Source organism: Myotis yumanensis, unplaced genomic scaffold, assembly GCF_028538775.1.
Source record: "Myotis yumanensis isolate MYYU_CA2020_CCGP unplaced genomic scaffold, mMyoYum1.0.hap1 SCAF_6, whole genome shotgun sequence".
Classification (NCBI taxonomy): domain Eukaryota; kingdom Metazoa; phylum Chordata; class Mammalia; order Chiroptera; family Vespertilionidae; genus Myotis; species Myotis yumanensis.
In genome coordinates, this window is record NW_027223757.1 from 14,468,447 (window position 1) to 14,481,191 (window position 12,745).

Genomic DNA, 12,745 nt, shown 5'->3' on the forward strand with positions numbered 1-12,745 from the left:
CAGTCCCCACTACCACCTCTATGAACTTGACTCTAGTGTTGTCTGGTCTGTGAATCCTCATCTATCATCCCTGGCACTAACCACCTTTCTTGCTCTCGTCCCTTGTGTAACTATTACTCCTCGTCCCCTTGCCTAAAGCTTCCTTTGTGGCCTGCTCCCATCCAGATGAATTTGGTTCTCTCCCCATTTTCATTTTCTGTTGTGAACATATTTCTGCCTTTTGAAGGTTTTGACATATTTTTTTTCTACTTAAAATGCTTCTCTCTGTCAAGAGTGTACAGTTTTGTCCTTTGAAGAGCTTCTCAATGAGGCTAAAAGGAATTAGTTCTTTCTTCCTCTTCAATCTTAATTGACCACCTTATCTCTCTACTCATCAGTCTGTGTGTCATAAGACTTTATCATCTTTCCCAAACACTCAGTGCCTCTCAGGATGGATTTCATCTTCTTTGAAGACTTCTTTTCCATGCCAGTCTATGTTACCATCTTAAGTGAATTCAGCATCCATGTTAATGACCTACTTCAACTTGTTAACAGTAACTTGACTTACCTTCTTGATTCTGTCAGTCGTAATCCCCACTCTGAATCCAGGTTCCTTTTAGAATATCTGTCCCTTAGATCACTAAGAAAAAAATAAAATCCTATAACCTCTACAAATCCTTGTAATCTTCAACTAGGTTATTTTAATTCAACTTTGAAACATTTATCATACTCGTTTGTCCTCAAGACCTCATCCAGCCAACTATTTCCTATTCACAGACGATAATTCACCTCTTCCTGGTCCTCTCATAAGATGTGGAATCTCATCTTACGGGAAGTACTTCCTCTTTAAAGCCAATTTGTACACATCCCCCCTGCATCTTTGTTTTTCTATCTCTATCCTTGATCTTTCCCATCTGCCTTTAATGCTTCCCCATCTTAAAAAGCATTTTGATATGTTGCTCTGCTCATTTACCATTCTGCTTTTCTAATCCTTTCACCCATTTAGAAATGAGTGGCTATATGTGTTACTTCTTTTTTCTCTATATTTCATTTGAAACCCTGTATTATCTTCTTACTTACTCTAAGCTTGTGCTGCCTTGGTTTATCCATAGTAAGTAGGCTATGGTTTCCTGACACCCCCCTCCCCCCCCATTAAGGTCACTGGGCTAGTGGAAGAACATTTGTTTTGAATCAGATTTGGGTTCTACATTTGGCTCCTCTTACTATACTAGCTATGTTATTATTAACCTTGGAAAAATTAAGCTCTCTTCCCAAGTTTCCCTATCTATAAAATGTAGCTAATGCCCAGAAGAGCTGTTATAAGAATTATAAGTAATTAGCAGTATTATTATTTATACTATTGATTTTCTAATACAGAACTTGTTCTGTTGATTTTAGAAGCCCTTGGACCTTTGTTATCTCCTGTCACCCTAAACATTCTCCATTTCCTCTAAAAACTGTTTTTTTTCCTGCTGTTTTCTACTTCTACTTGGGTCTTCCCCAAAGGTACTCAGTCTTTTATCCTCTTATTTTCTATTCCTCTTCCTTTTCTGTCCTTCCTCTCTGAAGGGATTTGTGCTTGTAGAATTGCTCTCAAATGTATATCTCCAGCTCTTAATACTTTTTAAAGTAAACTTACTTGAATTCTAAGTCCATGCCTTTAAGAGTCATCAGATCTTGCCTTAGATTCTGTTTAATACCAAATTTTTTTTTATTCTCTAAGCTAGATACCCCTTTTAGATTTTTAATTTTCTGTAGTGATACCAGACTTCACTCACCCAGGATAGTAATTACAGAGGCATCTTGGCTTCCTGATCTTTATCTCATCATTCAAGTCCTGAGTATTTTTCAGAATAGCATTCACAAGCCATCCCTGCTTTTTGTTTCTAATATTGGCTCTCTTACCTAGACCTTAATTATCTCATCCTTGAATTATGCTGTATTGTTATAAATAAAAAAATCCACCTGTAGGTTGCCTTGTTCTCTGAGATGGCAAAGGTAATAAGGGATAAATAGGTATGCTGAAGAGTTCATGGATTCTCTCTGCAAAGTCCAGTTATGAGTGATCCCATGTGGAGTCGGCAGAAGAGGTCTGGCCATAGAATTCAACCCAACTATGTCAGCTCCTCCTCTTGATCTACTTTTTTTTTAGTTCAGACTATGCATCTGCTGGGAATACATGAAGGCAATCCTGAGTCAATGTGTAGGTGGAGTGGGGCAAAGAATGAGTGGGGATCTTTCACTGTTGGGCCTCTTTAGATGCCACTCTCTTTAGGAACAAAATCTGGTTAGGCCTCTAAGCTGAACTGCAGAGACTGGCAGTCTCCTATAGCTATCTGAACCGAGTCTCTTCCCCTTCGAAGATCAGTAGGTGATAAAGTTAATGAAAGAAAAGAAGGAGCTGGGATATCTTTAGGTCTACCATGAATGTGGAACTTTGAGAGAATCAGTGTCTAGATAGAATAGAGGAGGAACCTGCCTGTGGCCTCTGTATTTCACTGTATCCTGTGAACCGTTTGTTGTGCTTGTTCTCTGGAAATACTGAAATTGCTAAATTTCACTGCTCCATCCACTTATTACTGTGGAGAGAATGTGGTCTGGTTCCCTGACTGGCCTTGCTTTACTTTTTGAACCTTATGTACACAACTTACTATTCAACTTAGAACTTGTGTGTTATTTGGACTGGTCATCTTCTTGGTTATTGATAATGTCATAATGTATTCTTTTCTCCTTCCTTCCTTTCCAAGTCAACCATTCCCCAGGGACTGATACATATTGCATAGCTTTATCCAGATATTTTGTTTATTCTGTGTATGTATGTGCATGTTTGTGTCTGTGTGTTTTTGTTCTTTCTTTTTCTTAACTCCTTAGTACTTTTTAGCTCCACCATCCATTATTATTATAATACGGATTGTATATGATCATATGTTACTATTTGCTGTTGTTCTTGTCTTTTAGATTGTAAGCTCCTGAAGAGCAGGAATAGTGTATTCATTTTATATTCTTTATGATGTTAATTATTATATGGTCAATAAATCCCTATGGAATGAATGACTTTGACACTTAACAATTTAAACAAAAGTTATGTCTGTAAACTGGCCTGAGGAGTACAGTAAGCAGTGATTTTAGCATTTATAGCTTCCCTTGCTAGGCGAGGTGAAAAGAACCAGCAAGGAGGTATGCCATTTGTAATCTAGGAGCCACTACCATAGAACAGATTCCATAAATTTATCACATAATTAGCAAATAGCCAGTGAAGACAGTGTCAGGACAGTGAACTCAGTACTGGTTGGCACTTAAGGCCCGAGGCATTTAGGGAGAAGAAAAATAAAGGAAATGAAGAAGGTAGCTGTGGAAAACCACCATTTGTCTCAAGTTTTTACTTTATAGTTTTATAGAGAAACTAGAGGCCCAGTACACGAAATTCATGCACTCGCGGGGTAGGGGGTTCCTCAGCCCAACCTGCACCTTCTTGCAGTCCAGGAGCCCTCAGAGGACATCCAACTGACGGCTTAGTGCTGCCACGGAGCCCGGCTTCTGGTTGAACGGCGCTCCCCCTGTGGGAGTGCACTGGCCACCAGGAGGCAGCTCCTGTGTTGAGTGTCTGCCCCCTGATGGTCAGTGTGCATCATAGAGACCAGTCGTTCTGCCATTCAGTCGATTTGCATATTAGCCTTTTATTATATAGGATTCTTTACAATGTCTAATTCATGGGCTAGCTTGCTCTGTTTTCCTTTCTACTTTTCTCTTCCCAACTTATTTTACTCTATAGGAGCTTCCTAGTGCAGGAACTACATCTCTTCACCCAGCATGGCTGTATAAAAATTTTGAATACAGATAGCTTTTTATTATTTTTTAAACTTACCATCTTTCTTGTTTGGTCTTTCAGCTTTTCACTAGTTCTGTGCAGATGAATCCCACAGATTACATCAATAATACAAAAGTAAGTTTTAATTAACGTTGCTCAGGACCCATAGCTATACGAATTTTTAAAAAGTCTTAGTAAGCATAGAGCAATACCTCTCCCAGTTACAAATCATTTTCTGTTACCTAATATGTGTGATCAAGATATTAAAATTCCAGATGAAAAATTAGCTTTTGGTTATGGGGTGAATTATTACCCAGTTTTGCTGCACTTAACTATCAATACCATTAACTATTAGTATGAAATCAGCCCTCAAAGTGCTGGGAGATCACTTGATTAAACTATTTGAAACTGTTAATCTAGAACTCAAATTTAATTTTTCTATGTATTTTGGAGCAATATGCATTTTGCTGTTTAACTGTATTTAAGGTATTGGTTTTCGGAGTAGGGAGGAGATCCAAGAATAAAGAATGACACACTGTATACAAAAAATAAATACTATATCACATCACTAAATAAATGCAAGACATGGGTTCATTCAACTTAAGATCTAACATTTAATAATATCTACTGAAACATAGTGCTGAAATGGTCCATAGAATCTTACAACATAAATCTAGGCAAACTATGGTCCACATGACAAATTCAGGCATGCTGCCTGCTTTTGTAAATAAGTTTTATTGAACACAGCCACACTTGTTCTTTCATGTACTGCCCTGCTTTTGCACAAAAATTACAGTGTTGAGTAGTTATGACAGAGAACACATTTATATATGTACTTATATTTACTAACTGGCCTTTATAGAAAAAGTCTGCCAACCCCTAACGTAAATCATCCAAAGTGAATGTATAATTTCTGATTCAAAGTTCACAAATTCTTTCAACTCTAAATTACCCAGGATTAGAAACTACCAAAAACAATGACACATCAACTGCTATTCCCTTGCTCATGACAGATATTATGTGACATGGATTACAATACTCTTTCCTAATAAATCAGGATACTCCTGAATACAGGACTCTAAGTGGCCCCTACTAATAAGAGTTTGCATGGGAGTTGAAACCCATTTGTCATCCTTGTTCTCATATGTTTTAGTGGTATCCTTGGAAAATACCTATTTTAGGAAGTATAAAAATAATGGTATTATTGCTTTAATATTTATTGTGAATGCTAACTAAGAAATATTTTAATGTAAGTTTTTGGAAAGGCGTAAGTTGTTATTATATCGTGGCGTTGTTATTCTTTCTGAATCCTGGAACTCATACTGCTTTATTTTACAACTAGAGGCCCGGTGCACAAAAATTTGTGCACTGGGGGGGGAGGGGTCCCTCAGCCTGGCCTGTGCCCTCTCGCAGTCTGGGACCTCTCAGGGGATGACCACCTGCTGGCTTAGGCCTGCTCCCCGGGGGATTGGGCCTAAGATGGCAATCAGACATCCCTCTGGCAGCCCAGCAGCCCGGCAGCCCTCGGGGGATGTCCACTTGCCAGCGGGGAGCAGGCCTAAACTGCAGTTGAACATCCTTAGCGCTGCTGAGGAGGCAGGAGAGGCTCCCACCACCACTGCTGTACTGGCAGCCATCAGCCTGGCTTGTGGCTGAGCAGAGCTCCTCCCATGTGAGAGCACCCTGACCACCAGAGGGCAGCTCCTGCATTGAGTGTCTGCCCCCTGGTGGTCAGTCATTCCCAGTCCTTATGCTGTTAGGGTCAGTTTGCATATTACCCTGTTACTATATAGGATAGAGGCCTGGTGCACGGGTGGCGGCCGGCTGGTTTGCCTTGAAGGGTGTCCCGGATCAGGGTGGGGGTCCCGCTTGGGTGCCTGGCCAGCCTGGATGAGGGGCTGATGGCTGTATGCAGATGGTCACACCCCCTTCAGGGTGGGGGTCCCCACTGGGGTGCCTGGCCAGTCTGGGTGAGGGGCTGAGGGCCGTTTTCAGGCTGGCGGGTGACTGAAGCTCCCAACCTCTCCTTTTTTTTCTTTTTTTTTTATTCTGGGATTTATTTACCTTCTATGGCTGTCACTGGAGCTGAGAGCCGGCTTTAGCTCTGAGGCTTGGCTCCAGCTCTGAGACCTCGGTGGCTGAAAGCAGATATCTGGGCTTTGTTTAGCTTCTATAATTGAAACAGTGTTGCAACTCCAGCTCTGAGGCCCGGCTGGCTGAAAGCAGGTTTCTGGGGTTTGTTTAGCTTCTATAATTGCATCATAGTTGCTTAGAGTGCAGCTCAGAGCTGGGCAGCGGCAGGCAGGGAACCTTGGCTTCCTCCATCACTGGAGTAAGCAAGCCTCCTGTTCGCTTCAGCTGCCTGGCTACCGGCCGCCATCTTGGTTGGCAGTTAGTTTGCATATCGCCCTGATTAGCCAGTGGGAAGCGTGTCGGAGGTACGGTTAATTACCATGTTTGTCTATTATTAGATAGGATGAATATCAGGGAATTACTGGAATTAGTGTGTTTGTTACACCATATGTACCTAACCAGCATCAGCTATCTGGGATTTACAGCTATTGTGAGGAGAAGTTGTGAACCTCTCCACCTCACTTTGAATATCCTTGAAAAGAGCAAAGAATTTAACAGCATTAGTGACTTAATTCCCTTACAATCATATGTAAGGAGAGAAGACATCACTGGTTGAAAGAAGCAAATTTAAATGACCGAAAAGAACTGAAAGAGCCACATGAAGGAAATGAAGAACCACCTCAACTTTGAGGCTTCCAAATATAGGGATAAATAGTTTTAGGATGTCATCGTGTTATCTTCAACTATTCTAAATGTGTTCATTTACTCTGTGAATGAAATGTGTAATATATTTTTAATGAAAACTTTAAAATTGGTTTGTTTCAAGAGTGATCTCTTTATTAGAAGTTTGAAACCAGTCATCTTTGATTTATTCCCATCTTTTGTCCTTGACAAATTCTGTGTTTTCTGCTGTTGAAATGCTCCCTTTTTCATACTATTGTCATCCTAGTTCAGGATCTTTGTTTCATCCACTTGATGACAGCAATAGCTTTTTAAATCAGTCTTGTTACCTCTACTCAAATCTCTCTCTCTAGTGCATCTTTCCTGGTGTTCCCCCTTCCCATATATGTCAGATAATATACCAATATTCACATAGTTTTTTTATTTTTTGCTATTTTCAGGAACATGAAAAAGTATTTTTGTTATTTTTCTCTCTTTTAGTCGGAGAATAAAGGATTAGAAACTACCAAGAACAATGTAGTTCAGCCAGTTTCAGAAGAGGGAAGAAAATCTAAACCCAAAACAGGTAGGTATAAATGTAGTACTAATTTCTGTAGAATTTCAAAAGTAAAAGTCCTACATAGAAGCTAATGCATGCCAATGAACTCCTTGCCATTCTTAACAATTGAACACAGATATATTGATCTCAGTTCTCTGCATAATGGTTCCAGCATACAGAGAAAAATTGAATTGGTGAGGTAATAGTTCTTAAAATTTAAGTTGTGTGTGGGTTTTTTCTACTTAACTTTAAAAAAAACCTTCATTTCTTAATTGTTGAATAAAAGACTAACTTTTCTGACTTGAACATCTTTTAATTTACTGACAAATACCTTATTTCTTATTTTGTTGGGTTAGTGATTTATACATAAGTAGATCTCTGTTTTTGTATTTTCCACTTTCATCTTGAACTCTGTATAAGCTGGTGATAAAAGTGCTTTTTTTCTAATCATTGTTATAGATAAACAGCTTATCCAGTACACTGCCTTTCCACTCCTTGCATTCCTTGATGGGAACCCTGCTTCTGCTGTTGAACAGGGGAGCACAGCATCATCAGAAGTTATGTCCTCTGTAGATAAGCCCATAGAAGTTGATGAGCTTCTGGATAGCAGCCTGGACCCAGAACCAACCCAAAGTAAGCTTGTTCGCCTGGAGCCGTTGACTGAAGCCGAAGCTAGTGAAGCCACACTGTTCTATTTATGTGAACTGGCTCCTGCACCTCTGGATAGTGATATGCCACTTTTAGATAGCTAAATTCCCAAGAAGTGGACTCTACATGTATATATTCATCAAAATGATGAACTATTTATTTTAAAGTATTATTTGGTACCCGTTTTTTTGTAAATTGCTTTGTTTTGTTTTAATTGGATACTGTGGAATCAAAAGCACCTTTTGCTTTTCTCACTAACCACAAAGTCTTGCAAAGCTTTCAGATACTACTCAGCTGTATAGGTACACAAAATGTAATGCACATTATTGCATATCTTTAAGTTGGATTCAGGTGGGCATTTTTTTCTGATTGTAGTAAATTTGAATTATTTTTTATATATATGCCCATTAACCCAGGTTAAACTTTTATTTGTTTTACTTGTTTGATGCTGTCTGTTGGCATTGAGTGTAAGTCACTAAAATTAATGGTAGAACTCCTAAAGCTTTCTCTGTTCCAATTACTTTTACTAAGTATTTTTCACTTGGCTTATTTTTAAAACTGGGAACATAAAGTGCCTGTATCTTGTAAAACTTCATTTGTCTCTCTTGGTTCAGAGAAGTTCATTCATGTTCATCAGGAAAGGCAAAGTATACATGAGTGCTTGCTGTCTGATATGGTTCCAGTTCTGTATACTTAGAAGGGGATGGGATGGTGTCAGCCCAATCCACCTAGTTGGACTAGTTTTAAGTAAAAGTTTTTGGTTTGTTTTTTGAACCATAATATTTAGTAAAATAAATATAATGAATGTTGCATTCTAGTGTTTATTATGTGTCTTCTTTGGAGGTGACATCCACATGAACCATTTTTTTTTTCCTTTTCATACGAAGTAGATAGACTTAAACTGTAAACTGTATTGTCCTTTCTTAATATGAGTTACATCATGATCTTTGTGCCTCATCTCAAAAGATAGACTGTATTGCAAAAAGGGAGAAATACAAAGTCTCTAAACTTAATGTTTTATAGTTCTTTGTTTAAAAATTATAGTGGCTTGCTTTCTGTTTCTAATAAAGAACTGAGAGAATTATGCCTCTCATTGTTCCAAATGAGTAAAGAACATTATCACTGGATGCCACTAAGGGCCTATAATTTTTGTTCTGAGAGAAAGTCAGGTCACTGTCTCTTTGGGACAGGTGCTCAGAGGATTATAGACACTTAATGCAAGATAAGGCCATCTCTTTTATCACTTGAAGATCAGGCAGGAGGCTGGAAGCAGTATGGTGCCTGAATATTTTGCCTGAATATTTTATGGGGCTACTTAATGAGGTATTACACAGGTGGCTTCCCTGTTGGCCATATTCTGTCTCTTGATATCTTGGAATTTCTCTTGCTATGATGCAAAAATTCAAAGTAAAGCCTAGCAGAGGAATAGAAAACCCTTTCTTAGCAGATTCTAAAATATTTGGCTCAGACAATGGGATCTCAGTGAACTAATTAAAGACCTCAGAATAATTTTCTGCATAAGCTTTCTAGACGTTTTCAGGTGAAAAGAGTTGACTTAGAGGAGAGAGAACTTGAGACCTTCTCTTTTTCTCTTCCCTTCCTCACTGGGATATGATCAAGTTTCTTCTCTTTGGGGAAATTTTGGAGCTGTGAAAGTATTCTAAAATGATTTTGGAAAACTTTATATCCCTTAGTAATTTTAAGTTGACATTTTAAGATTCAGAATGGATAGAAGGTGTATCTATTTTGTCTAATGTGAAAAGAATAATTGTTAAGGGGGATAAAGCCTTGTCCTGAGGCATCTTTTCAAGCAGGTCAAGTTTAGGAAGGTACGCATGAAAATTGGAGATCTGGAAACTGATTCCTTTAAAAATAATTTGGTTTGTGTTTACTAGAGAAAGTCTCTGTGTACTACTTGAAAAACAAATTACCACCATATGAAGACAGTAAATTTAGAGGGTAACTCCCATCTCTATCCCCCTCCAACTTTCTTCTACCTCAAAGAGATAAAATAGGATGTAGCTTGTAACTTACAGAGAGCTAAATGTTTTTTTCAAGGTGTGTCGCTACAGCTGGTCCTCCATTATTACATTCACTGTTGTTTCGTTAACGTTGATGAGGAAATCAATTCCCAGCTGGGGCCACTGTGTAGTTTGCATGTTCTCTCCATGTCTGTGTGGATTTTCTCTCGGACTCGTTTCCTCCTATGTCCCAAAGATGTGCACGTGAGGTTAATCACTGTCAATAAATTGTCTCAGTAGAGTGGGTGTGGGTGTGAGTGTACCCCGTGATGGAAGGGTGTCCTGACCAACTTTGGTTCCCACCTGGAGCCTTGAGCTGCTGTGATAGGCTCTGGCCACCTGCACATGAACTGGAATAAGCAGACTAGAAAATAATTATCTTGTTTTTATTAATCTTTCTTAAAATGATGTATAGAACACATTTCTATGTGTAATACTATAAGTATTTGGGGTCTTTAGAAGTTTGGTGATGTTTTTGTGAACAGAAATATGCCAGATGAACTTAATTGTTTATATCAATTAGCCTATGATATAGTTGGTTTTGTTGTATGACGTTTTGATGAACATATACAGAATCCTACATTTAAGAATTAGCACCTAGACCTTTGTTTCAAACAGATAGGAATTTTTTTTTTTTTTTTTTGAGAACTGGTTGCACATTGGGCAGTAGAGCAAAATCAACCTATTTCAAGAAATTGCTATCAAACAGACTATAATACAAATAAGCTAGACTTTGACAGTTCTGAGGAACAGTGCCTGTTATTTTGTAGTGTCCCCCCATTTGGGGTTACCTGATTTTTTTTTCATGGTTAGACTGAGGTTATTAGGTTTTGGGAAAGACTACAGAGGTGAAGTGCCATTTTCAATATATGTCAAGGTACATACTGTCAATGTTAACTTCTCACCGTTAACCTTAACTTAGATTGGAATGTCAAAGGAACATTTCTGTGAGCCCAAAGGTTCAACAATATCTTCCATGCTGTCTCAAAAACAACTCAAGTGGCCATGGTGCCAATGCCTTACACATGTCAGTTTATGTGTTTCTGTCTGCCAGCTATATTTTAAACCCATCAGCTTTGCAATCAGTGAGCCACTTCCATATATGTATCCTATTGGTTCTAATAACTACAAAATTAACAGAAGCTCTCTTTATACTAAATATATATCTGAGAAAATTAAGGGTGAAGAACAGCTTTTGCCCAGTAAATAAGGATGCTTTTAGAGATGTCACTGGGCAGCAAGACAAGGACAATGGAATCCAATCAAAATTAAACACTTTCGCTCTGCAGAGACCCTGTTAAGATGGAAAGACAAAGCTACAGACTGGGAGAAAATATGTGCAAACTGCCTATCTGATAAAGTACAAGTACCTAAAATATATAAAAAACTCAACACAAATTAAAAAAAACAATCCAATTAGAAAAAGGCCAAAAAGACATGAATCGACATTTCACCAGAGGACACATGGATGGCATAAATGCACATGAAAAGATATTGTCCATTAGCCATTTGGGAAAGGCAAATTAGAACCACAATGATACCACATTTCTCTCAGGACAGCTAAAGTAAGTGATATCAAATGCAAAAATTCAAAGAAACCGAACCCAAATCGAAGGTGTGACTATGAAATGCTACTCTGGAAAATAGTTTGGCAATTTATAAAACTAAACACTTAACCCATCCACAAGGATTCCTCTATCCCTTCATCCCTGACTCTGGGGAACCAGTAACCTGTCCTCCGTTTCTCTAATTTTATCATTGCAAGCATGCTATATAAGTACACCACCATATGTGACCATTTGGGATTAGTTTTTATAACCCAGCATACTGCCCTGGAGATCATTCAAGTTGTACCAGTAGTTCACTCTTTAGTGTTCCACGATACAGATGTACCACTGTGTTTAAACCTTCACCTGTTGGGCTCCTATGAATACTTATGTAATTTCTTGTGTGAACATTAGTTCTGGGTAAACATCCAAGAGTTTTGTGGACATTGTTTTGTGTATAATATTGGAGAAACTCAGACCATTTCAAATGAGTTATTGAATAAAATGTAATAAAACTTCTAATTCATATGGAATAGAGCATTTTTTTAGTATTTTATTATTATTTTTTTTAGTAAAGGATTTAAAAAATACTATCCTAAGAATAAGAGAAAGAATCATCAAATGGCAACTTAGGAAAAAAATGCCTGGAGGATACAGCAAGTATAGAATCTTCAAGAGAATTAAAAATATTCTCCAAACTAAGCTGGTCCACCTAAAAGTTCTTCAGGAGAACCCAACTTTAATCACCTTTGAGATCTAATGGTAGGGGTTACTTTCAGAGGACAAAAAAGAGTAAATATCACCTTTAAGACTATTTTTCAGGAGAGAAAATGGTCAGTTAACCCTCTAGTGCAGTGATGGCGAACCTATGAACTCATTTTTTTGGTTGATTTTTCTTTGTTAAATGGCATTTAAATATATAAAATAAATATCAAAAATATAAGTCTTTGTTTTACGATGGTTGCAAATATCAAAAAATTTCTATATGTGACTTGGCACCAGAGTTAAGTTTGGGTTTTTCAAAATGCTGACATGCCAAGCTCAAAAGGTTCGCCATCACTCCTCTAGTGCCAGGTTCTTTTGTACACAGGAGGAACACAGGTCTGAGTATTAAAGTCACCTAAATTTGAGCTGATAAAGAATACAGTGCGCACTTTCTCTTAATTCATTTATTTAGAGAGAGAATACAGTCAGTCAAATCATGGAACACAATATCAATACAGAATAAAGGGGGATTAAGTTGAATTGTATTTCGTTTAAATTAATAAATACATTAAAAGAAGTAAATGTAGATTAATATACTCACTAATGACACAAGTAACTAAGTTTCTAATTGGCTGTTATACTGCTTGATTTTTAAGATTATAATAACCTATACATATTAATTAGGTGGCAGCAGATACAAAAGCATTTTAAACACTTTTTAAACTGTATAGTATACTATAAGCAG

The 12,745-nt window shown here is 37.9% G+C and overlaps 1 protein-coding gene across 3 annotated transcripts in view; it reads left to right on the forward strand.

The window, feature by feature from the left end:
- The window catches only part of HSF2 (heat shock transcription factor 2), a 35,182-nt gene extending 26,633 nt beyond the window's left edge, over nucleotides 1-8,549 (forward strand). Inside the window, exons 11-13 of one of the 3 annotated variants that reach the window (XM_070417587.1) lie at nucleotides 3,869-3,922; nucleotides 7,022-7,106; nucleotides 7,539-8,549. In XM_070417587.1, coding sequence (XP_070273688.1) covers nucleotides 3,869-3,922; nucleotides 7,022-7,106; nucleotides 7,539-7,831 — 432 coding nt within the window. In that variant the 3' untranslated portion in view covers nucleotides 7,832-8,549. The remainder of the gene's footprint in view (nucleotides 1-3,868; nucleotides 3,923-7,021; nucleotides 7,107-7,538) is intronic. The other 2 variants (XR_011471805.1, XM_070417588.1) reach the window with 2 other exon arrangements.
- The last annotated feature ends 4,196 nt before the right edge of the window (nucleotides 8,550-12,745 follow it).